At 45.4% G+C, this 25,300-nt stretch overlaps 1 protein-coding gene across 8 annotated transcripts in view; it reads left to right on the forward strand.

The window, feature by feature from the left end:
• znf536 (zinc finger protein 536) overlaps nucleotides 1–25,300 on the forward strand; it is a 158,489-nt gene that overhangs the window by 57,403 nt on the left and 75,786 nt on the right. For all 8 annotated transcript variants that reach the window (XM_028955734.1, XM_028955735.1, XM_028955733.1 and 5 more), the window contains exon 3: nucleotides 15,791–18,063. In XM_028955734.1, coding sequence (XP_028811567.1) covers nucleotides 15,792–18,063 — 2,272 coding nt within the window. In that variant the 5' untranslated portion in view covers nucleotide 15,791. The remainder of the gene's footprint in view (nucleotides 1–15,790; nucleotides 18,064–25,300) is intronic.

Consider the following 25,300-nt stretch of genomic DNA (forward strand, 5'->3'; position numbering starts at 1 on the left):
CGAGTAAAGGTGGTTAATTCCTTCCTTTTGCGTTACTCTCTCCAATCACTATCTCCGTCTTTTAAATGCTCGCTCAGACGGCGTGTGTGTACAGACACACACACACAAACACACACACACACATGCTTAAGCCTCTTAGGGATCCGATTCACCGTGCAGACACAACATGCGCTGCAGTTGCAGGGAGAGGTTTAGACATGGTGGAGGGCTTTTTTCAATTAGAGGCGTATCGCGACGGGGCCGATACGATCGCAGCGTGCCGGGCCGGGTCAGCGGCAGCCTGCGGGATTAGAATCACGCCGCGATTCTGCCAGAGAGAGGGGAGAGACGAAACGGCAGCGGCTGCCGCAGGCTCATCCTCCGTTAAAGCTCTCAACTCGTCTCACTGGAGGGAGAAGCGAGGTACAGAGCTGCTCTCCTGTGCGATTATATTATCATTAGAGGAGAAAAGCCACAGACCGGACTGGCATGAGACTGAGATCTCTTCATTCGAGGGGGGATCGAGAACCCCGGCAGTCTGACTGTTGAGAGTATGTAAGGTTTTAAAAGAGAGTAAGGGTGGTGCTGCAATCCCTCAACAGTACACACTCGTGCAAAAAAAAGTCCCCAGAAGAGTCAGCAGGACTCCAAACTTCCAAAAAATATTCCCTCATCCATCATTTGAGACCGGTGGTGGACATGTACTGAAATCAAGGGTGTCTTCACTATATACTGAAATAAACAGACACAAACAAGACAGGACTGCATTCTAGTCGTAGTCATATTGGAGACCCCTTTTTGTTAGGGGCAGTTTTGGCCTAGTGGGTAAGGAAACGGCTCCGTAGTCAGAGGGTTCGAATCCCCATCTGCAAAGTGCCACTGAGGTGCCACTGAGCAAAGCACCGTCCCCACTGCTGTGCTGTGATTCACAGTCACTTCACTTTCACTTGTTGGTGTGTTATTATGACTGGGAGGACTAGATTTTTTATGTTAGCCTTCCAGTTCGCTTCCTTAACCAACTGCTGACCTCAGTTAATACTCCCCAAGTGCCATGTCCTATATAGCTGGGGAAATACAGACCAAAATGTTCCATAGGGTTTGAATTGACATCTGCAGGTCATGGTTACTTAATAGTTTATAATTATTTGTCCTCTAGATGTAGGGTCATCTTGAAAGATGCCATTCTGATCTGGTTGCTTCTGTTCAGCGGGTCACCCACCATGGGATTAGATAAAGCGTATATCATTGCAGGAGTTTCCTGCTTGAGACAGATTTCTTTGCAGTTGCGTCAGAGGTAACCTATAAGCACCATACAGGAAACATAAAGCTCTCATCTGATCCCTGCCCGTTCACGTCTCTTAAACTATACACACCCCAGAGAGAGGAGCACATTTTCTTCTTCACTCTCATGCTGACTTTCCAAACAGAATGCACATAGAGAACAGCAATAGTGTTGTCAAGTTGTTCTCTTGAGCTGAAACTCAAATTAGAAGAGATTCATTTCCTGGGGTGCGGTGATGGGAGAGGTTGTCTTGTGGCCACCACACTAAGGTGGGCCGATTTCACTCTAATGTCTTATGCGGTCTTGCACCCAAACTAGTTGTGGTTTATGCACTTGTCTGCACATTTTTCTCCATGTTCCACTGAAATATACTAGAGATAAAAAAAATAATAAAAAGTTGAACCATTCTACAGAAGACTACATCAAATAAAAGTTCCATCAGTTTCATCAGGCTTGTTCCATCAGGCTTGTCAGTAAAGGTACTGACCTGCGGCCCCGCCCGGCAACGCTCGCAGCATCACACACACTTTTACAATATAAAACATCACTGGCACATACCAGTACATTAAAATATCAATACTAAATAACTTTACATTTCTACTGTGGTAGTGCACGTACATTTGTAATGATATTTTTACCATGAATACATGTATATTGTTTAAATTAATATATATTATTGTATTATAATACTAAATAAATAAATACATAGATAACAGCTCCTCCTGATCAAAAACATGTTTTTAAGTTTCTTGCCACTGAAGGATATTTATTAGGAACAGACGCTGTTGCAAACACAGAAACTCAAGGCATTCGGGCTGGTTTTCAGCTACTCCATTCCCAGTATGGAGTTATAACTTGAGTTATTTACTTCGCCAAGGAAATGAGTGCAGCGCACGTCCAACTTGTCAGGGAATAAGCACCTCCTCGACGCAGACAGCGGTGAGGGGTCTGGGTGCGAGTGCGCTTTAGGAGAGTTTGTTTCTGCCTTTGTTCCTAACAAGCTCCTCTTTATCAGTGAGAGAGTATGGTGACAGGCTCTGATAGGTGCTTTGTTGGTATAGTCCCCTGTTCCTCTTTAATGAGCCATTATAGCGCTTGTGTGTGTGTGTTCGTCGTTCGTGTTTGTTTGGCGAGAGTTTCTTTCTTCGCGATGCCGCGCGGAACGCCGGAGTGACTGAGGTGTGTTGTTTCCTCGCCGCTGAAGTTTGGTGTTGAGAAGTCTTTGCCTCCAAATCAAAGCATGGCAGCATTAGTGCGCCGTTATCCCTCCTCCTCCCTTCTCACTCCTGGTGCCTGGAGTTGGGCGGCTTCCTCCTCAGTTGGGGAGGGGTTCAGGCCATCACGGGGGGGGGTAGCAGACTGTGACACGTACCTGTCAGCAGGTACTCAAAATAATTGGTAAATGACTACGGCGGGATGGCAACGGCACTCTCGTCTCCGCCGTTTGATGAAGATTTGAAGTCGCCAGGCAGCCGTACGGCGCAGCGCGGCGAGCCCGCCGAACACAGACAGGGAGGAAGAGGGGGTCTCGTCTCGCCACTGAGCCTAACTCACGTGGAGAGACCGGCGCCGCGGAAGCGGCGCGCACCGCCAGCTCGTGCAGCGGTCCCAGAGGGGAATGAGCATCACTTATTACACTTACAGTCTCAACGTGTTTGGAGAAGTGTGTATACCCAAGTTCACACAACACACTCTTACTTTACAGTCCTGACTCACACACGTCTCCACCGGGCGCATTAAGCCCTTCACTCACATTAATACAAAAAAAAAAAAAAAAAAGGGCTCATAATCTTGAAACAATGCCATGGAAAGTTCACTCAGATAATTACTCAGCGGACAAATGTGTTTTAACTTTGGGGAATCTCCGCTCCCTGCCAATTTGAGGAAAGCCACCGGGCTCTGTTTGTCTGGTAATGAAATGTATTCATCTTCATCGTGCTCTTTTGCCAGGACTCCAACTCACTTTACACTATAGTCAATTAAACCCCTCAGGGCCGCTCGGCGCATAAAGGGATGTATAACTCTTTTGACATTTCAGAACGGCCGTATTAGGCACACCCAGAGAACATTTCCGCCGAAAGCACCCATTAGCCTGTTTAAAGGACTCTGAGGTGGAGGTAGCGATAGATCTGGAGATGGAGAAAGGGCAGACGGATGCAGGATGGGATGGAGAAGAAGGGTATAAATGCTGATGATTTTCACCGTGATGGTCACCAGACACCGTGACTGGTGGATACTTTGAGATGATGGGAACTGGGGATGAGATCAAACTCTTAAATCACAACTGTTTCTCAACTCAAATTGTGATTGGCCGAAATTGTCACTCTGATCATGAAGTGATGACTATCACTTCATGATGAATCGTGGGGCAGTGGTGGCCTAGCGGTCAAGGAAGCGGAAGGTTGCCGGTTCAAATCCCGATCTGCCAAGGTGCCACTGAGGTGCAACTGAGCAAAGCACAGTCCCCACGCACTGCTCCCCGGGCGCCTGTCATGGCTGCCCACTGCTCACTCAGGGTGATGGGTTAAATGCAGAAGACAAATTTCACTGTGTGCACCATTATTTCTTTCTTCTTTAAGAGTTGCGCTAGGCCCTGTGCTATGCGCTTGATGCAAGACATGCTCACTTGTGTAACAAACTGTAATTATTTCTGTCACCCAGAAGTTGATCTTTACTGATGTTTGATGTTGATTATCAAGATACAGATAACTAGCAAACAACTCTCATGATGTAAATCTTCCGGACGCCATTGACTTAAGGGGTAGCCTAGTGGGTAACACACTCGTCTATGAACCAGAAGACCCAGGTTCAAATCCCACTTACTCAAATCCCACTTACTACCATTGTGTCCCTGAGCAAGACACTTAACCCTAAGTCGCTCTGGAAGGGGGGGGGGGGACTGTCCCTGTAACTACTGATTGTATGTCGGTCTGGATAAGGGCGTCTCATTAATGCTGCAAATGTTAATATAAATGACTAACAAACAAGCCCCATGCATGCAATGTTGCTAACACTGCTTTTAAAATAGTGCTACAAACTTGACAGCTGTAAGGACATGAATGAAATTTCATACAGAATATCTCCCTTGCCAATTTGTATTAGTCTCTTGTCAGTAATATTGGTTTAACTGTAAATGTAAATACAGTAAATTATCATTTTGCTCAAACAGATAGAATCCAGGCGTTATTTGCAGCATGAAGAAGTTTCAAACATTGAAAATGTCACCTGTGTAATAAGTGAGGAACCAAATCTTAGACAGTTTCTGTAAATGTATGAAACATGAAACATGTTATGGCCATATACGTGTTGTCCACCGGGCCTTTGGACTCTTGTTTTGGTACTTTTGTGTTGTACTTATATGGCGATAAGCACCATAGACCAGCATGGATTGTCTGCATTAGATCAAACGGTAAAGTAAAGTAAAATCCCATCTTCAGATCAAGTTCTGCAGGGATAGAAGCCAGCAGGAAGTTCGCCGATGAACCCTCTCTGTCCATTTTCACCGTGCTGCCCGTTGACTGCGGGGCATGGTTAGGGGAACATGGCTAATGAGGCGTGCGAAGCACATCCTATCCTTCGCACTCACAACTTTCCTCCAGGGCCGCGTGCATGGCTTGCGGGCTCACCGTTTAGCCCCTGTTCCCATGGCGTGAAACAGCTTGACACGTGAAACTTGTCCCCCGGGGGGCGCTGGGCCCCATTTGCTTTGTACTGCTGAGTCAATGTAGACTTTATTCCAGGGTTCTGACCTTATCTCAGACACATCCACGAAGAATGATGACCCTGAAAATGTAAATAAAGCTTTTGGGCTCTAGAACCAGACGTCAGAAGCTGAGTCCAGTGTTTAGGTACTCCGGCTCCACGAATCAGACCGGCGTTTCGCTGTGTTTGTGTTCTCACTTACCCTGATCGCGTCTTCGAAGGACTTCGATTAAGACTCAGTGAACTGATCCTTTGCGGTGGCTCATTATACCCACACAATTCGTCCTAGAGAGGTTTTGCGCCGCCTACAGCAAAGACAGTTCTCCGTGGGTGTTTTATGAAGTCATTATTCCCTGGATAGGTCTCTCAGTATGTGTAAAAGAAATGACCCCCGTATTTTGATTTATTCATCTCACTCAAGGATGTACGCGGGACCTCAAAATAAAGGGGGAGAATGGCGGCGGATCTATAATTCATGAAAGCTAATGCATTGTTTCTGTAGCTTTATATGACTCTGACCCCCCCCTCCCTGCCCCTGAGCAGCGTATTCTCTGCTAAAGGTTGGCAATAATATCAGTATTGAAATGAGAAGTTTGAAAGACACACCGCTTCCTTTTTTTTTATGTGTGTGTGTAAACTGATTTGAATCACACATTGGGAGCTTACAGAATGGAGCTTTAAATGTTAAATGGGGGTTGAAGTCTGCCTGAACTAATTTGTAGAGCTTTGCTCCATGTTGACATTTAAATGTGATAAGAATAGAAAACTGTATGCCGACCTATTTTGAAGATGCTTTCGGAATACGTACGCATCAGCGGCGGCCTATAATTAATAAAAAAAAGACAAGCTTTTTTTCGGCCCGCTTTTTTTTTTTTTTTTTTTCTCTTTATCCTGCAGATTTGATTATAATACAGCCTTTATAAAAGGCAAGGCTGGGAGGAATATGGGGAGGGAATGAAGGGGGAAGCGGATAGCACACACCTGGGTTTGGGAGAGAGATTGTGTTGGCTGGCCGACTGCTGTGCTATCACATTACCGTCATCCAGTCGTCGTGTTTGTGCGCGAGAGTGGAGAGGAGAGGGACCTTGTGAAATCAGCATGCAAATAACGCCACATTGTTAACTTAATCAGATGCAGGAGAGAAAATATGGAGGGGGGAGGGTGGGAGGGAGGGAGGGGAAGAAAGAAAGGAGGGGGTGTGCGCAAACAAGAGTCAGGGTCTTCTGAAATGGCGGAGGGTGAGGAGATTAAACTCTTCTACCAGTGGGGTGATGTCAGCAGGGTCGCGGCGTCTGACCCCTCTGGGGGTTAAGGGGTAAGGGGAGAGCGATGTGTACAGGGGGACGGGGGCACCGATGATGAAGGCCCCTCTTCGGCCTCTGACAGGCTGTTAGGGATGCTGGAAAGGGAGAGCAGCTCAGCTGCTGGGCGTGAAGAAGCCGGGCACATTTGAACCCCCCGCCGGGTCGGACCAGCCGACATCGCAGCGGCGTCTGCAGGCCACCGCAGGTGCCCGCTCCTCTGCCAGCCACAATATCCTCAGCACTGCAACTACATGCTATTTACATGCTATTAGCTGATGCGTAACTATCCATCTGTCTGTCTGCCTGTCTGTCTATGACCACAGATATTAATATTTTGATATATGGTATGTAGTTGTATAGAATGTATGGGGGTTTAAATGTGCAAGAAGCTCAGAAATGTTTCCTGAATTGTACCGGTCCTCAGTACCTCTCACTTGCCGTCCATGAGCCAGGCTGTAGCGTGAAAGGTTTCTTTTTGTCCTAATGACTTGGGGCATGTTTTATAATGAACCTGTAAGTAGATGCCATATAGCGGATAAAACGCAACAGAACCTGCAGCTGTTGTGTAGCTGCCGGCAGAGGGGGGACCCTCAGAGGTCTTGGCCTCATGTGCGAGGAGTCGCTTCACGGCGAGATCGCTGTCGAACCTGTACGACATGCTAATGCGGCCGCGGCGTTGCACCCCAAACAGATGAAGCGGGGAGGGGGAGGAGTAATCCCCACCACACACAGGCATGGCGGAGCCGCCTGGCTTCTCCTGGCACCCGGCCTCTCCTGGGACACCCTCCTGAATGCCTTACAGAGAGGTCATTTTTCATTAGAGCATCCTTGCCTTTATGAACTTATCTCTCTCTTTCTTTTTCTCTCTCTGCCTCTCTGTCTTCCCACCATTGATGACAGTTGCACTGTAGCCACTGCTGAAAGACAATGACTGCGTTATCGTGCTCAAGGTCAGGGGGGGCATGGAGAAATGATAAAAATGCTGAGACCTGGCAAGGGAAAGGAGTGAAGAAGTGAATGAGGAGACACACAGGAATCTGGTGCTTAAGCCAAAGTTGTCCTCCCACGCTGCTGCTCTTCCTGTGAATTTTGTGAGTTTATGGTGCATTGGGGTCATGTCACCTGATTTTGTCCTAAACCACCGGTGCCACTCAAAACCAGGTACTTTAGGCAAATGATTTTAAATCAGTCAAGTGTGGGTCGTCTAAATCATATATAAAGAAAATGTAATTTAATTAATAAATGAAAGTTGCGTTTAAACCCAAACATCAGCGAGGATTTTAGGTAGGTTTCATTTCTTTTCTCCTGCATCATCATCAACATCATTATCAAGGAAATAGTAGTAGTAGTAGTAATAGTTATGTAGTAGTAATCGAAAAGTGCTTAAATGCACAATATGCAAAATATACAAATACATTTAAATGTAAAGCATTTTTCTTTAAAGGTTACTTCTCTTTTTATATTTTGTTGAATGTTTTATCTGTTTTTCATATACGGAGAACCATTGAAATGAATGGGTGGGGATTTGTTTCTGCTGGAGCCACTCAGCACAGGGCACAGATGGGAACTTAGTAGGTTTTTTTTGGTAAAAATGAGTGCATTCAGATACTTAGCCAAAATGGCTGCCCTCGTGTTGATGCACAACAGAGGTTGTTCTTTTTGTTTAATTAAGCAGCGTAGAGTCTTCAGAGCCGCCTGTGTCTGGTACTGAATGCGGGTGGCAATGATATCAATCACAAAAAAAAAAGACTTTACTACTAAAAGCACCTGTGTTTTTTTTTTCACAAGCAGATTTTTATTGTTTGGTCCAAAAACAGAAATTTAAAGGACTTCTTTGAGGTTTGACCAACTCTGTCTTAGACCTCTAATCATGGAGTGTTTCACTAAAGTCCTGGCATGTAGGCAAACAGTTTAGCTTGGCCCACACAGTACTACTCTCTCTCCCTCTCTTTTTCGCTCTCTCTCTCTCCATTTTTCTCTTTCTGATCCTGGGAGAAGTGGCCCCAGCGTTTCAGATAAAGGCCGATAAATAAACATGTTGCCCTGATCTCCCCGTGGCTCTCCACCCTCTCTCCCGAGAGCACACCATCCACACACTCTTCCTCTACTTACAATTAGTCCATAATAAAACACACTTTACTCCTAATAAACCCCCTTTCTCCCGCCTCATCGCTTCTTTCACGCTTTCTTCTCCATCGTTGGGCTCAGATAGCAAAGAGAGGGCGTGCATTGCCACTTAGTTTGTAACCGTGCCGCATCTAACAGCTGCAGAAAAAAAAAACTATCCCAGAAGAGGAGAAATAAAGATATTATAACATATGCGAGGAATTGCGAGCATTTCCAGTAAAGACTGACTTCCTGATGCCATTGATAAGATTAGTGGCTTTCTTAAACAGGATGTGCAAGGGCAGCCTGTTAAAAAACACGCTTTATGGACACACTGAGCACAGTTGCATAACCCTCCTCGACGGAGAGGAAAAAAAAAAAAAAGTTTTCTCTCAGATTAGCTCGGGAGTTTATCAAAGTGACAGAATAAAGGCGATTTAACATCACCCATATTAAAAAAGACATGCAGCGGTTCAATATTTAAAAAGCCCATTTGCCACGACAGAAGTGCTTTTTCATTCAAGAGCATATGGCTCCTCTACCTGTTTATGGTCGTTTCTTATCTTCGCTCTGTGGGGAGAGGAAGAGACAAGAAAGGAGATATTTTCAAAAGACATTGAAGAATCATTCAATTAACGGCAGCATGATGTAAAATAATTACTTGACTTGCCTTCCGTAATGAGTATCTCTAATTAGCCATACATTTGTTTTGTGAAAACTCCGAACTGCAGACTCCAGTCGTGAAAAGCTGGTAAGAACATTGAAGTACCACCAGATTTCTCTCTGTCTACTTCTTTCTTTCTTTCTTTATTTGGTTCTTTTTTTTTTCTTCTTCTTCTCTGCTCGGCACACGTCAGGTTGCTTGAAGGTGCAATTTGCTTTTCACTGTATGCATACACACAACGGTAAATAGTTGCGGGTGTTAAGGATCTTTTTTCGTCGTCTCTCTCTCTCTCTCTCTCTCTCTCTCTCTCTCTCTCTTTTCCTCCCCCCACCCCACCTCTCTCTTTTGTTTTAATTAGCTATGCGACAATTAAAAGATTCACAAACTAAATTGAACCTTGTCTCCCGCTCCTCCCGTCTTGATTTCACCACCTGTCAAAACAACACCTCTTGTTGGAGCCATTATGCAAAAGCTCATAAGAAGAGAACCAGCACAGGAGGAGGAAAACAACAATTATTATCTGATATTCGCCCGTTTTCGGGGGGTTATATTGACATTTGAAGTTTGGTGTGTAAAAAGGAGCGGATCTGAGCTGCTCTTTCAGCGCGCACCTTCTCTCGGAGATGATGTTGCGTCTCGGGTGTGATCGCACCGTGCCTCGATGATGTAAGGCCGGGTACGGCCGGCCCAGTACGGACGGGCACAAAGTGCCCATTGTTTGCTGGCTTTTCTCCACTCTGGAGTAGCCATGCGTGATTGCCGATGTGACCGTGACCTGCTGCAGAGCTGTGATTAGGGCACAGGCACGCATGGGAGAGGAGGGACCAGAGTCACCCCACAAAACCCAGCCACAGGCACGTGATGGACTGGTTGGACTGTTGTCACCAGTGCAAGTTCAACTTTTACATCAATACGTGTTGTTGTGGGTTTTTTTTCAGCCGTCGTCATGCCCAGCGTGACAGGCACTTCACATGGGCTGGCCACCCTTTTTATGCTCGGAGTGGTGTTTTCCAAGGTGGCACCGGCATCAACAACGCCTGGACTCTTCAATAATTTCGACACTTAGTGCATATCGCTGTGCTTAGTACCATTTTGAAAATATTTCTCACAGTCTTCTTCGCCGCAGCCAATAAAGGAACATTAAAAAGAGAAAAAACACTTTTCATTTGAGTCCAGTTAGTTTGGAAGCCTTGGGTTAAACTTTGAAGACTCTTCTGATGACGGTGGTGATGGCATTTTGATGTTGTCATAGTGGAAGCACATGAATTTGTTTAATATTGATGTTCTTAATTCCCCCTGTTCTTATTCGCTGTGTCCTCTTGCCCATTCAGAGCTCCACCTCAGCGCTCCTCTGAACAATAGACTGCTTAACAAATGTTCAGCACTATTAATCTTCCACTCAGCACACTGTGCGGAACAGCAGGCAAAAAGTGACCGCCATTGTATATTATGGATATAAAAATGCACTCTTCTACATGTGCACTCTCTCTCTCTCTCTCTCTCTCTCTCTCTCTCTCTCTCTCTCTTTCACACGCACACACACACACACACATCAGACGGCAGCAAATGGTTTAGCATAAAAGAAGGCTTTGAGCTTCAGACTGGCCCCAGATGATGATGATGATGATGATGAAGATGATGATGTTCCTGTCCAGGACAATGAACAGTGGGAATTCGCTTGTCTCCCATTGATCTCCGCCTCTCTGGCATCCCAACAAGGCTTTCAGACAGAGGGATAAAAAGAGCAGCATTTTTCTTTTCTCTTTTCTTTTCTGCCTCGGACCTCATGCTGATCTGTGGAGATGAGCTGAAAGCTGACCTACCTGTTGAAAAGTCCTCTTAAGACTGCCTCAATGACATATTGTTTGATTGAGAGTGTGTGTGTGTGTGTGTGTGTGTGTGTTTGCGTGAGAGACATTCTGGGAAAAAAAAAAAGAAAAAAAGAAAGCTTTAACGACTCATATTTATCTTCTTCACTTTCACATCCTTATTCTGTGCTCGCACTCGAGCGCGCTTGTGGCCTAGGTGGAAAAAAAAATAGGTCATATACTGTTTATGCTGAAATATTTCTTGAGCAGCCACCTCCAGCAAAGTGCACCTCGCCGTTTGAGGACGTCGTGATTTTGGTCGCAGTTATTTCTCGTTCCGGGAACCTTCTCTATTCGCCTCATTACTACCTCTAATAATCCAGCTCAGTCAAAGAGCATCGAGTGGAGGAAAAACAAGCTGCGTTTTATGGGATTAATTAGAGCCGTTCAGGAGACCACCTGCATTAGACTAAACAAAAGGAAAAAAGACAAGGATCAGGCCGGGAATGTTTCCATATCTCCCATCTCCGGCCATACGTACATGAAATATGAAACATGCGTAAACTTCCATATTTTTCTTTCCATAGCCGACTCCTTTATGGTTTGGTTGGCAACGTGTCTGGGTTTTGCCCGGTTGGTAAATACTGATTAAATTATTAAAAATGATGGCCGTGTTCATAATTATTTAATGAGGCATTGCTTAGTAATTAGTCAATGGGATCAGGTCGATAAATACTTAAAATAACAAAGTTACGCGTAACTGATGGCCGTCCTGTGTGTTGTTGTGGGCTAATGTGCATTATTTTTAGCCGAAGTTTCTTCTCCCCCCCATGCACAAGCATTTAGTCACTTGCGTGTGGTTGTCCAGGTTCATAAATACACCGTTACATGCTGCTGTATGAATGCACAAGTGGTTCAGTTGCATAAACAAAAGAAAATATGTCTGCATGGACTAAAAGGCTTTTGAAACGGATGAAAAATGACTCAGTTTTGTAGTAAAAACAGTCGCCCACAAAAACAAAGAACAAAGAGAGCGTGCATTCGGTGTGAGGTCGGCGATTCATATTTGCTCATGTACTTATGTGTATACTGGGTCAGGCCAGTATCTGCTCATTGTATTTATTTACTGGTTTATTCGTTTTTTTTGTTTGGAGAAAATTTCAACTTTTTTCGGGGACCTTAATTCTCTGTTAATGCTCTATGTGATGTTGCATTAGTGTAGATAAAGACCGCAGAGCAGCAACGGAAATGCACTTTTGTTGGTACCTTCTAATTGAGCTGAGAGTTGCAAAGCAATTTGCAAAAAAAAAAAAAAGAAAGTTAGAGAGAGAGACAGACAGAGAGATGCACAGAGAGAAAGAAAGATCAGGAAATCAGGTTGTTTGCTGCGTTGCTTGAAAGGATGAATATTAACCACAAACTGTAAAGTCGAGTACCACTTTGCTGTGAGAACGCGCTGGAGGAAGTCTCGGTGGCTTTAAAGAGGCTCGATCACAGCTTTAGCATTAATTGGAGCGCGCTGCAGTTACACCATGCCTGACAGGTAACGCCGGGCCGCAAAGAGCAGCTCGCTGCCACGCGCCCACTCCCCCTACTGAGGAGCTCCGTGCAGGGGGATCACTATGTGCGTAAGTGTGTGTGTGTGTGTGTGTGTGGGTGTGTGTGCGGGCATCACATCTGGGGCTCCCCTACCAGGCCTGGCGGTTAGGGCCACGGTTTAGAGCTGCTAATCCGAGGAGGTGAGCCTCTAGCTGTGGCACCAGAAACCGTAGGGCTCTAACACTAAGGCAGCACTTAAGGTAAGTGGCTGAATCGGCTTTGTTTTGGTGTCAAAGATGAGAACACAAGGTTGCAGAGCAAAGCAGGAAAAAAAAAGCAGGGGCTTTGACATGCTGTAGAGCAATGCCGTTTGCAGGGGTTAGTTGGGTTTCTAAGACAGGCAAAGGTCACTGTCATCCAAGCTGATCAGGCAAAAGATGAAAAAATGTACCCCGGCATCCATGACGGTCCAATTCTTCTATTACCTTCTGATGCATTTATATAAATGTAAAATAATGCACCGTTTGACCCGACTCTTACAGTATGCAGGCACATTTGGGCGGGCCATAACAATCTGTGTAATTTATTGTAATAAGTGAAAATTTAAGCTGGTCAGAAGTTGGCTCCTGAGCACACTCATTGAATTCTTTCATTTTCATATTAGTTTTGGGCTGTTATCTGATGCGGCTCCAACCATGACAGCAGGGCTGCATTTTAAGTGCAGAAGTGTTTAGATTATACTTTCTTTTGTTTCTTTAAAGATAAGGCTTGGCAGAGGGTTTTCCTGATTAAACTCAGCAAAATATGTTTTTTAAAGATAATTATTGCCACCATAGTGTGGGTGATTAGAGAATATTACCACTGTCATTGTGCATGTTTCTTAGGCCATGGATAAGGTGCTGAATTATTAGAGAAAGCAGTGGTTATTTGTCTATGTGTGTAAGCGTCTGTGTGTGCGAGAGTGTGTTTTTCACTTTTTGTGTGTGTGTGTCTGCCTGTGAGTGTGTCACATCTTTAACTATATGAAATGTCCTTTTTAATCAGAAAAAAAAATGAAATGACTTGGGAGCAAGGGAGGCATATTAATGCACTTCATTTGCATACACTCGTCAGCGAGGGTACGTTCAAAAACAAACTGGATTCGTCAGTTCATTTCACATTGTTCCTTTGTCTATCTGCCTTTGTTATATGGTAAAGATAAAGCAGGAAATCAAATTGAAGAAAAGGGCAAGCTGCTATCTCTCCAAATGAGCAACAGCTCATCAGTCGTGGTTAAATCATAGATTTCTGTTACAGGGAAGCAGAATGCTTTACAAAAACCTGTGCAGAGGGTGTGGTGGCACTAAATAGTCACTTCTGTACAAAACTATATTACAAACTGAAAATGGCTATTTAAAAACAATTTATTATTATTATTATTATTAGTAGTAGTAGTGGTATTTGTCTTTTACGTCATAAAACCTTTAAGCATGCATATTACCCCCTTAATCATGCACACTATACTGTTGGAGCTTTTTGCTGAAAGCCTGCAGTCTAGAGTTTTCGCTAAATAGTTGAAAGTTAAAAAGATGACGACAAAATGACTGCATTCAGCGGCTGGGCACAATGCGTTCTGCAACCCCTGGAAGTGGCCACAGTGTTTTATTCATGTTGGATGAGATAAGGGTTCAGTGTAGGAGGAGTAAATCGCTGAAGAAGAGGCAGGGCTTATTAAAGTTCTTAACGAGAGCATGTCAGCAAATATGTGCTCCCCTCCCACGGCCTAAAAACTCTCAGAGACAGCGTTTGTTGGACTTTTTTTGTTCTCCTGCTTTTTTTTATTAATTTTGCATTTGTAATTTAAGCCGCTTAGAATCAGCCAAGACATCTATGAGCTGGTTGTCACTGGACATTTTATATCATTAATATGTGTTCCCACAATGTTTTTTTTATTTTTATTATTTTATTTTATTCTACTTTGTATGTAGTATTGCTGAGTGTTGTTTTCAGACACCGCTGCTTGCCTGCTGTTGCTGCTTGCCTGCTGAGTCACAAGGTAGCGTCTCTCCTGTGGCATAAACTGGGTCAACTTTTACAGTTTAAATGGTTTATTAATGACCAAAAGGTGTGGATCCACTGCACCCGTACCTTCCCTCAGGCTGGAGTGCATTATGTGTGTGTGTGTGTGTGTGTGTGTGTGTGTACGCGCACCTCTGTGTGGGTCTCTGTGTCACTGTGTGTGCGTAAGTGAACAAGAGAGGAAAAAAAAAGAGAGACCGAGCAAAGGAATAGAGATTTCCCTCTGCTCTCACATGCCTCAGCAGACTGGCTCCAGGCTGCTCTTCTGCATCCTCACCTAATACAAGTACTTAGTGGCCTGCCCTGAAAAGATTTTTATGAATATAATCATGTGTTATAGTGCACAGCCGCTGTTACCAGGCAGCATACTAATCAGCTTAATGAGATATTATACGATATTTTGTTGACCAAAGCAAAACTCACTTTATTGTTTCTGAAGCCTGACCCTGTTGGTCGCTGGGGGATACGGCACACAATTATCCTTCCTTAAGATAGCGTATAGCATCCTAAATAACAAGCGCCGTGCCAGATGACAACAGGGTCTGCTTGTGTATTCATTTCTGCACAACGGCGCTGGGCCACTCTGTGACCATTTTAAATGACTGGGAACCCTCTGATATGTTGGGAAGCCTTTCAATAACGGCAAATGTTGTTTTCTCCTAATCGGAAGCCATACGAGGGAGAAAGAGAGGAGAGCGAAAAAAAAAAAGGAAAGAAAGAAAGAAAGCGAGAGCAAAGTGATTCGCATCAAACGTAATGCGCCTCTTAATGGAAAATTACGCCAAGACAAGTGTCGCAGTAGAGAGATAAGAGCGTGTGTTTACTGGAGTAACCCCTTGGTTTTAAGTGCTATTGTTAATATCATAATTGTAGTATTGCGCCGGCTTCATGACAATGGCATTGCTCCATTTCATTAAGGCGTGTAATTGGAGGAATTCTGATAGGATGGGCCCGAGAAGCTTAATTATGTTGCGCCTGCCATGTTTACTGGGTAATTACTGCATCCAAATTTATTTTACAGTTTGAAAGAAAGTTCTCAGAGTTACAGATTTTTTCACCCAAGTGTGAGGGTACATGTTGTGCTTCATAAATCAAAAGGAGATAAACACATACACAACACACATACACTTCACACCCAGCGCTGTCCTTCCTTCCTCCTTGACTCTTTCGACTTGTGACCACTGATTCCCTCATCAGTGTTGTTGTCAAGTTTCATTAAATGAAAGATTTAGCTTGTTTAATCTCTCTGCACTTAAGGTGCAAATAAAGACATATCTTACAACGTCTGTTCATTCTGATGTCAACTTGACTGAACGTATCCCTTTGTCTTGTCTGCTCTATTTTTCAGGATGGAGGACTCTAGTTTGTGCCTTGGTGTGTCCTCAGCAGTCCCAGACGCTGACGCACATCTTAGCAGTGCCGTCCTTAATGGCCGCTACCCTATCAGCCAGAAGCTGCACCAGCTAACCGCCCAGCTGGGCCATGCCTTCCCTGACCTACCAAGTCGCCAGCCGATCCCAGAGGAAAAGGCTGCAACTCCGTTGGATGAAAAGACCCATGCTGCCCTGGCTAGCCAGCCAATCAGCAGCCAAATGGCTCTGCTAGCCAACCAACTTAATCGGGACATGGAGGCAGGTGCCCTGAGTGGGCTAAATGGGCGTGTGGATCTGCAGCAGTTCCTAAATGGGCAAAACATGGGCATTATGTCCCAGATGAATGACATTGAAGACGATGCCCGCAAGAACCGCAAGTACCCATGCCCACTGTGTGGCAAACGCTTTCGGTTCAACAGCATCCTATCTCTACACATGCGTACCCATACCGGGGAGAAGCCTTTCAAGTGCCCCTACTGTGACCATCGGGCAGCCCAGAAAGGCAATCTGAAGATCCACCTGCGCACCCACAAGCTGGGAAACCTAGGCAAGGGACGTGGGCGCATCCGTGAGGAGAATCGGCTACTGCATGAACTTGAAGAGCGAGCCATTCTGAGGGACAAGCAGATGAGGAACAGTCTTCTTCAGCCAACTCAGACCCTCCAACACCAGCCTCACCTGGGTCCTCAGGCCCACAATCCGCAGCAGCAGCCAGGCTCCGCTTGTGGCCTCCTCACCCCCACCAGCTTGAGTGGCACTGCAGACAGTCTGTCACAGCCTTCCACCTCTCCAAAGCCAGCCGGCACCAACCAGCATGATGATCAAGGCATTAACCCGCCAACAGGCTTCCGCTGCACCTTCTGCAAGGGCAAATTCAAGAAGCGCGAGGAGCTGGAGCGCCACATTCGCATCCTACACAAGCCCTACAAATGCACATTGTGTGAGTTTGCCGCCTCTCATGAAGAGGACCTCATTGGCCATGTAGAGAAGGCACACATTACTGCAGAATCTGCCCAGGGACAGGGAGCTGGGTCAGGGAATGGTGAGAAGCCAGCTAATGAGTTCCGCTGTGAGGTGTGTGGCCAGATCTTCAGCCAGGCCTGGTTCCTCAAGGGCCATATGCGTAAGCACAAGGATTCTTTCGAGCACAGCTGCCAGATCTGTGGTCGTCGCTTCAAGGAACCTTGGTTTCTTAAGAACCACATGAAAGTGCATCTCAACAAGCTAGCCATCAAGAGTAAGCCACCAATAACAGCCGCTGACCAGGACATGCCCTCTGTTAACAGCATGAGCAGCCTGGCCCAAGAGGCCCATGCAAACCTCTATTCACGCTACATCTCGTGTCTGCAGGGTGGGTTCCTCTCCCCAGACAAGCAGGGGCTTGCTGAGCAGCAACACCAGATGCTTGCCAAGGCTGGCATTGCTATGAAGGAGAAGGAGATGCTGGGGAAACTACTGGGCCCTGTTGCTGGCATGAGTCATGGCCTGGGTGAGAATGAGAAGCGCTCGCTCCTGGGATGCCTCAACCTGGTGCCACCACTCAAATCCAGTTGCATGGAGCGTCTTCAGGCTGCCGCCAAGGTCGCTGAAATGGACCCTCTAAACAGCTACCAGGCCTGGCAGATAATGGCTCGAGGAATGGCTATTGACCGCTCTTTCATGCCTAAGGAGCAGCACCATGGGTCTCACGGGCAGGATGATGATCTGGCTGGTGCTGCTGGCATGGTTGGCTTCACAAAAGAGAAACACGAGTATCCACCCCTGGCCTCTGCTGAGAGCCTAAAGCAGAAGCAGCATACAGAATCTTTACTCGGAGTTAAGACTGGAGGTGTTGGAGGCATGATGTCCCTAAAAGAGGATGGTGGTGGATTTGACGGCCACAGAGAGTTCATGTCCCACCATGGGGGTCTGGGATTGGGACCTGGCCTAGACTATGGTCTGAGCAGCATGAAGGAAAAACCCACTGAGTGTCCTGACTGTGGTCGGGTCTTTAGAACCTACCACCAGATGGTGGTCCACTCCAGGGTGCACAGCAAGGACCGCCGAGCTGGAGAGGAAGGACTCCAGCATGGCACTACAGGTGCAGATGAGAGGCGGGGCTCGGCCAGCGATCCAGAATCTCAGTCCATTAGCCGGTCAACCACCCCAGGCTCCTCCAACGTGACAGAGGAAAGCGGAGCTGGAGGAGGACACTCCCAGACTGGCAGTGTGCAGGATGACAGCCCTCACCCGTCTTCTCCATCCTCAGGTACGTCTCTCTTCGGTCTCTGTGGAGCCGCCACCTGTTGGCAGTTTCAGCAAACACACCGGAGCGAACAAATAGGAGGTGTTGACAGTCACGGTTTTCGCCGTTTCAGCGCTGCTCTACGTTTTACACTCTGTTCACACAGCTTGGAGAATTTGTGTTAATTTTGGAACAAATCATGATCCTCTTACCAACAGTACGACAGTAAACAGTCCCAAACAGAACTCCATTAATTTAGGACTTAATTCAGGTACGGTAATGAAAATGTCAGTGATGGCTTAAGATTAGCGTGGTCAAACGGAGAGATGGTTGATCCTGCATTCTGACAGCCTGCCCTTTCCCTCGTGCGCCTCAGCATGTTAACCACTTACTCAGGTGTGGACTGCACAGTGCCGTTACTCGGAGACTTGTAGGCGACAGTAATCTTACATGATATACTGTGCTTCAAGGACATTGTGCTTGAGCCATACGCTGTGAAGGGAGGTAAAGAAGCATAAAAAATGGGGTGAGCGGAGGGTGGGAGCATCTGATCAAATCTGGCTTTTCAAAGTGGGAAAAAAAACAAAAAAAACAGCTACACATTCGAGCTGCACATTCCGAGCATAACTCAGATACTCAACGCCTCTGTTCAAATACCCATCAAACACCCTCACTGAGAACGGCCCATCGGCACTGCCTTTCCCTCTGTGTTTTTACTGGAGACAAGAGGCTTAGTCACTCACAACACACACACACACACACACACACAGACATTTTAAGATACTGTACACAGATGTACATACAAACACGTTAGGAGCCGGTGCACTTACAACGTCCCAAATACATTCGTGGTCCTTGGACACAAACATGAGACATGGAGTAGAGAGGAAGTTGAACACAGGAGAGGACATGTGGTTCAGCGGCTCCGAGATATCCCAGAGGAGCAGCTGCACGAACAGGGCACATTACAACGCGATTAAAGGCGTTTCTCTTTTTAAGGCAGAGGAGACAGTGAACCCAGGCAAGCGGGGGAACTCAGAGGAAGCTTGCTAGATAAAGTGTACGTACATTTAGTGGGATTAAGACGGGCTGCTGCTAACGATTAGAGAAGTTTTAAAGGTAACTTTTTTATTCCCCGGGGTGGAACACTACAGCTAAGCAGTCTGCCCGTTAATTAGGTCATGACTATGTGATAATCAGTTGGTTTAAGCTAAACAAGACACTAATTAAAGATATACATATAAAGCAGGTCAAAAAATGTGAACTTCATTTGCAGAGTAAAATGTGCTTTTAAGTCATCAGGAAAAAAAAGTGGCTTAGCTGAAGGCTCTAAGCAACTTAATTTCTACAGTACAGAAGAAATTGTTTATTTATTCGGAGTCCTTATCATCTCCATGTAGAGAGATGGGTTTGAACATGGAATGGGCTATGTTTATTTTAATCTAAGAATTAATAACAGTCAACCCCCCCACCCCAATTAGGAATTAATGAAAACGAGAAGGAGATAAAACCTTATTTTCTTTACAGAGACTATTAAAACCTAAACACATCTCAGCAGGATGGGAGGGGGCAATGTGACGGAAGTAATTATCTTCTGAATTTTAATGCACAAAGTTAGATTTTGTTTTATTCCCTTTCTCAAGTACTTTGATTTTTCGATGCAGTGCTCATGGCATGTGTCTAACCTTTGAGAATATAAGTATGACAGATTAGAAGCAAAATGATTAAATTTTAGTATATCACGTTGCATTATATTAAACAGGCAAATCAGTAGATGTACAGTAATGGTGAGAAAAATTCTAAAACTGAAAGCAAAAGATGAACATACATAACAGCTCTGCCTGTCCCTGGACCATACTGTGTGTGTGTGTGTGTGTGTGTGTGTGTGTGTACGTACTAACTACGTCTACGTGTGACAGTGTGATCAGCAGATGAAATCCCCTCGCTGGTCCTGCAGGTCGGGGCAGGATGGTGTAATACGGGCACACTGCCAGCTCCCTTCCGCCGCGGTAAGCATGTCTTAAGGTTGACCTTGAGGGCTCTCTCTGCACCGCAGGCCAGGGTGGCGGGGGGCAGGAACCGGCTGGCGAAGTCACAGGTACAGTGCCCCGGCCCAGCCCTGAGCGTGCCACGCGCCCGCCGGCAGCAGGCCTGCAGAGGAAGTGCTCGCTCGCAGCCGGCCCCGCCCTCAGTAGAGCTACAGGTGAACAGCGGCACAGAGGAAACAGTAAACAGATAAATGTAATTATAACGTTGTTAGAAAAAATAAAAAAAACATTTGGGCCAGCGGCCCTGTTTTTTTTTCCTAGTTTGGTGTTAGCTTCATTAGCAGTACGAACGGGCTGCGTGATTCACATTTGGAGCTTAAAGGAGTTTTAATTAGAAACTGAGATGTGTGAGAAAGCATGTGCTCAGCCCATGTGGAGAAAGGTGTCATACGTTATTGTGTGTGTGTGTGTGTGTGTGCATGGGAGTGCATGTGTTTGTGTTGCGCATAGCTGAGAAGGAGTTGTAAGCGAACAGGATGTGGCGGGCTATACCTCTTTGTTTCTTTTATTATTTCCGTCAGCCCTTTAGCCCGGAGAGAAACGACTCGCTTTATTATTTTTATTTATTTATTTCCAGTGACTGGAGGGGTGGGAAAAAAAGAAAAGAAAAAAAAAAAAGAATTTGCTCAGCCCCCACCCCCCCTTCACCTCCCCATTCCCTTCAACATCCACTGCCGACCTCACAACCACCTACCCACTGCAATTTTGAGTTAAACTTGAATTACAGTAATCAACAATAACATCTCAACTGTGAAAGAAGGTCGACACAATCGCTTTTGTCTTTGACACTGCATTTGTTTAAAGACAAGGGAGGGGAAAGGCTGCTCCAGAAATGTCCTTTAAAGACCTTTCTCCTCACTTCCCCAATAATAAAACTTAAATATGCTCCTTATTCACTAGAATTTCCTGCCCCTTACCTCTCCCCTATATTCGTCTTTATTACATTTTCCCCATATCTTCCCATTTTTATTACTGTTACAAGATTGGTTTGACTGGGGGAAGAATCTATTGTTATTCCAGATTTTTCACTTTGAATCGGGCCCCATAAACAAGGACCTTCACTTTTGATAATGTTTCTGAATTCATTATGGGCACCCCTTGAGTGACAGGCCAGAAGAAAAGGAAATAAAGATGGTGAGAGGGAGAAGACGGTGGGCGATGTCAGGACAGACACCATTTAAACCTGAGAGCACAGGGCAGAGCGAGTTGTACAGGGGGAATAGAAAAGAAATAATAAAAAAAAGGAAAATAAATGTGGCTAAAGAACCAATGCAGGCTCGTTCTTGCAGAACCCGTAACATTTTTACTGTAAATGAGAAGAAACAAGCGATATCGTGCTAATAGAAGCCTATAAAGAGCTGGTGCACCTTCATAGCAGCCCACCCCAAACCAAACTACTCCACCAACTCTCTTTCTCTCTCTCTCTCTCTCTCTGTCTCTCTCACTCACACACTACATCTCCTCCTTATCCCTTTTTCCTTAAGGCTACAAACCTGCCTCCACTATTTTCCCCTCCTGGTGAGAATCCCCCATGTCTAAATATTTTTTAAGAGGAACAGCGTTTTAACATGGCGAGGATTAGGCGTATATCCCAAGGTCTTTACAGCTCTCAAACATGTCGGCAAAACGCTCGCGCCATACAAATTGAAATTGGATTTGCCGACTGATGCCTTAGGTTATAAAGCATGGATATTCATCTAATTACGTAATTACAATGGGTTAATCACACATGCAGACTTACTGTTACAATGTAATTGCTGTGTAATTAAAGTAAAAATAACCAAAACTGCCCAAGCTCAAATTAATTTATAACACTAGTGCACATGACAAAATGGTCCGCTTAAGGTGCGTTCATATCTCAGTTTCAACTCGCACCGGCCTGTTAGCATTAGCACAACATCTTCAGGGCGCTCTCATGGAGGAACATAGCATAGATGAAATAAGTGCGTATGAAGGGGCAAAGGGCCCGGGTGGAGGCAAACTGTGAATCTCCACGTTGCTGTTAGATGGAGGAGAGCCACCAGACGTCTTGAACTTCAAAGGCCCCGGGGCAGGCATCGCAGCGTAGGATCTCATCCTGCTGAGCTCTCTTTCTCCAGCAGCAATAGGGTTCTCCAGCCAAGAAGCTGTAAAACGAGGACAGACCTCGTCTTTTTAGCACTTATTAGAGGGACGACACAAACGAATGGTGTTCTCCATCTCACCCTTCAGCTCAGCTGTGTCTCGCGACACTCTCCTCACAGTATACCTGTCCCTCCTCCCCCTGTCACCATCATTCATTTTTTTATTCTCCTAACCTTTTTTTATTTTTTTTCGTCCAACCTGTACGTTTTCTGTTCATTTGAAGATTTCCACCTCAGCAGGTCTTTTTTTTTCACTGCTTCTTTTTTCACTTAAGTGTCACAAAATGTGAAAAGATGTTCATGTGTATGAGGTGAATTCATTACAGCGTTATATTTCAGTACAGTAGGTCAGGGCTCTGGTGTCTTTAAATGATAAGAAAAAAAATTCTATTCAACGTGCTAATTGTCAGTGTGCTCCGCTGACTGACACGTCTTGGATAAATGTAGACTTAGTATTTTTGCACACGCTTGAACAATATAAAAGGGTAATTTATTTCCCCTTAGTAGCTCATTTGGTTCCCTTTTCTCACATGCTCACTTCCCTCCCTCCCTCCCTCCCTCCCTCTCTCTCTCTCTCTCTCTGTTGATCTCTCGCTCCCTTTTCCCTACACTCAATTTGTAAATATTACCCATGGTGGGAATTAGCGTTGCCTTTTTTAACCAAAAAAAATAATAAAAATAAATTAACATTCCGATTGTATTCCGAGGAGTATATGAAGGCGCTAGCTGGAGTGTCGTCTCCACTCGCTCACCGTATTCCTGCGAGGCCATCGCCAGGGCCAGTCCTTATGAAACATTTATCAGCTTGTTTTATGTCTTAATGATCATGTTAGGATTCCCCGCTTGGTTATAGCAGAAGCAACGTGGAGGGAGAGGGGGAAAAAAGTACTGTTCGAGAAAAGGGAATCAGAGAGAGTGAGCGAGAGAGACGGGGGGGGGGGGAGCAGGGTAACCTTCATGCCATATATCAACCAGATTTTAATTCCATGTCTTTGCCAAAACATTGCTTACCTTTCTCCTGAACAAGCCTCCTTGGCACAGACGTGTTTCTTTCTTTCTCTTTTTTCATTGCTCCCTCCATTTCTGTTTTATGTTTTTATAATTAAAACATAATATTTATCTTTCCATAACAGAAGGTTGCCGCACTGGGCTAGGTAGCCTGTTTGAATATTAATATTTTAATGCATCAGAATGATATTTCGAATGAGTGTCGGAGAGAGTGGCGCTGCAGAAACGGAAGAAATGGAGGTGAATGTGCAGCAGGAAGCTGTCATTAGGAAGCGGAGCCGCTGAGAGACGAAGAAGACGTGAAGGGGCCTTATCATGGAGAACGTTCCACATGTTTTTCATGGAAATCACAGGGGGGGAAAGAAGATTCCAAACAAAAGTTCAAATGGAAGTTTATTATGGAGGGCACTGGACGGCTTGTCTTTTTCTCTTTTCTTTCTCTCCTTTTTTTTTTTTGTGTGTGTTCCTGATGGGAACGTTGACTCAGAGGAGGATCGGAGCGGTGACAGCTGTCTGATTCTGTCAATGCCAAATTCCAGTGGAATGAGGCGCTGCTCTCTCAGCCTGTGAACACAAACGGATGGGAGGGCGCTTTGTTTGAACAAGTTAACTTGGGCATGATTGGGGTGCCTCCCGTGTGAAAGAGCAGCCGAATACATTGACCTTCGTCTCATTAAATATGGACGACCAGCCATATGATACCATGACAGAAGAATCCTGTCTTTTTCTCTCCCAACCCCCCCCTTTTTTCCCCCTTTTTCATCATCCACTCTGCATCACATGCCCGCATGTACAGAGATACCACGGATGACTTCACTAATATATTTTAAAGACTGATATGCAGCAGTTAGGAGAGTGGGATCATATTTTATCAAACATTTATACCCCATTGGTAGGTGACGGGGGGGCATTTAGGGAGGGCGTCGCTCCCATCTTCCCTCCTCCTCTGCCCTCGCTCACCCCCGCCTTCCATCTCCCTTCGCTCTAGCGCGCCTAACCCCATTGACAGGCCACATAAAAAAGCCTTTTGTGTCAACATCACAACACTGACATGAGGCAAATAATGACATGAAAAGTTTGCCCCCCTCTCTCTCTCTGCTCTCTCTCTCTCTATTTCTTTCTTTTTTTTTTTTTTTTTTTTTTTTTTTTTTTTTTTTGCCGATGGTTATCTTCTAAGCGACAGGCCTGGAAAAAATGTTGGGGAAAAAAAAAAAATGAAGTCAGAGGATTAAGATCTTCATTTTTTGTCCCCCCTTTTTTTTTTTTTGCATGTGCATTCCAATTGTTCTTAAAATATTTGGCAATGTCAATTAGTAAGTGAGCAGAGCTAGCTGATGAACACAATTTTCCACTAGACTGAGCACCCTATTGTTGTGGAGCGGAGAGCAGATTTCGGAGGTCATTATCATTCCCCGTTAGCCTGGCCCAGCTGCTCCTCTCAGCTCAGCCAAACTCGACACCACGGCTCAGGGTAGCAGGCAGCAACAGGGGGCCTGGAGAGATGGAGGGAGGGAGGGAGGGCTGGCATTGGACGGAGAGAGAGAGAGAGAGAGAGAGTGGGGCAGGGCACGCTAAAGAAGCTGAGTGAGAAGGGTAGGCTACGATAGAGTGAGAGATGAAGAGATCGAGATGAAGATAGAGAGAGGGAGAGAGGCCAGGCATGATGGAGAGGGGGAACGAGGGCAGAGAATGCGCGCGCGCGAGAGAGAGAGAGAGGATGGTGAGACAGAAGGGCAGAGGCACAGTGAGACAGAGTGCTTGGAGAGAATTAAAAAATCATTCATACGCTACTTGGAGCTGAACGCGTAGATTATGAGGGTGAAAACTTTGGAGGGTAATGTAATGTGGGGGAGATGTTCTCACTGACATCCTGCGTTGCTTAGGCAAGTTGTTACTGCCAGAGTGTCGGGTATTACCAGGAGGAGCAGAGCGAGGCCACATACTTTATGTAATTGTATGGCCGCATCATAAACACATTGTAGGGTGACCGATGTTTTTTTTTCACACTCATATAAACACATCGGCTATCGTTTCCTACCAGACATGAGAGTGAAACAGCATCAGAATGCCAGAATCTCTTGT

Source organism: Denticeps clupeoides, chromosome 16 (genome assembly GCF_900700375.1).
Source record: "Denticeps clupeoides chromosome 16, fDenClu1.1, whole genome shotgun sequence".
Lineage (NCBI taxonomy): Eukaryota > Metazoa > Chordata > Actinopteri > Clupeiformes > Denticipitidae > Denticeps > Denticeps clupeoides.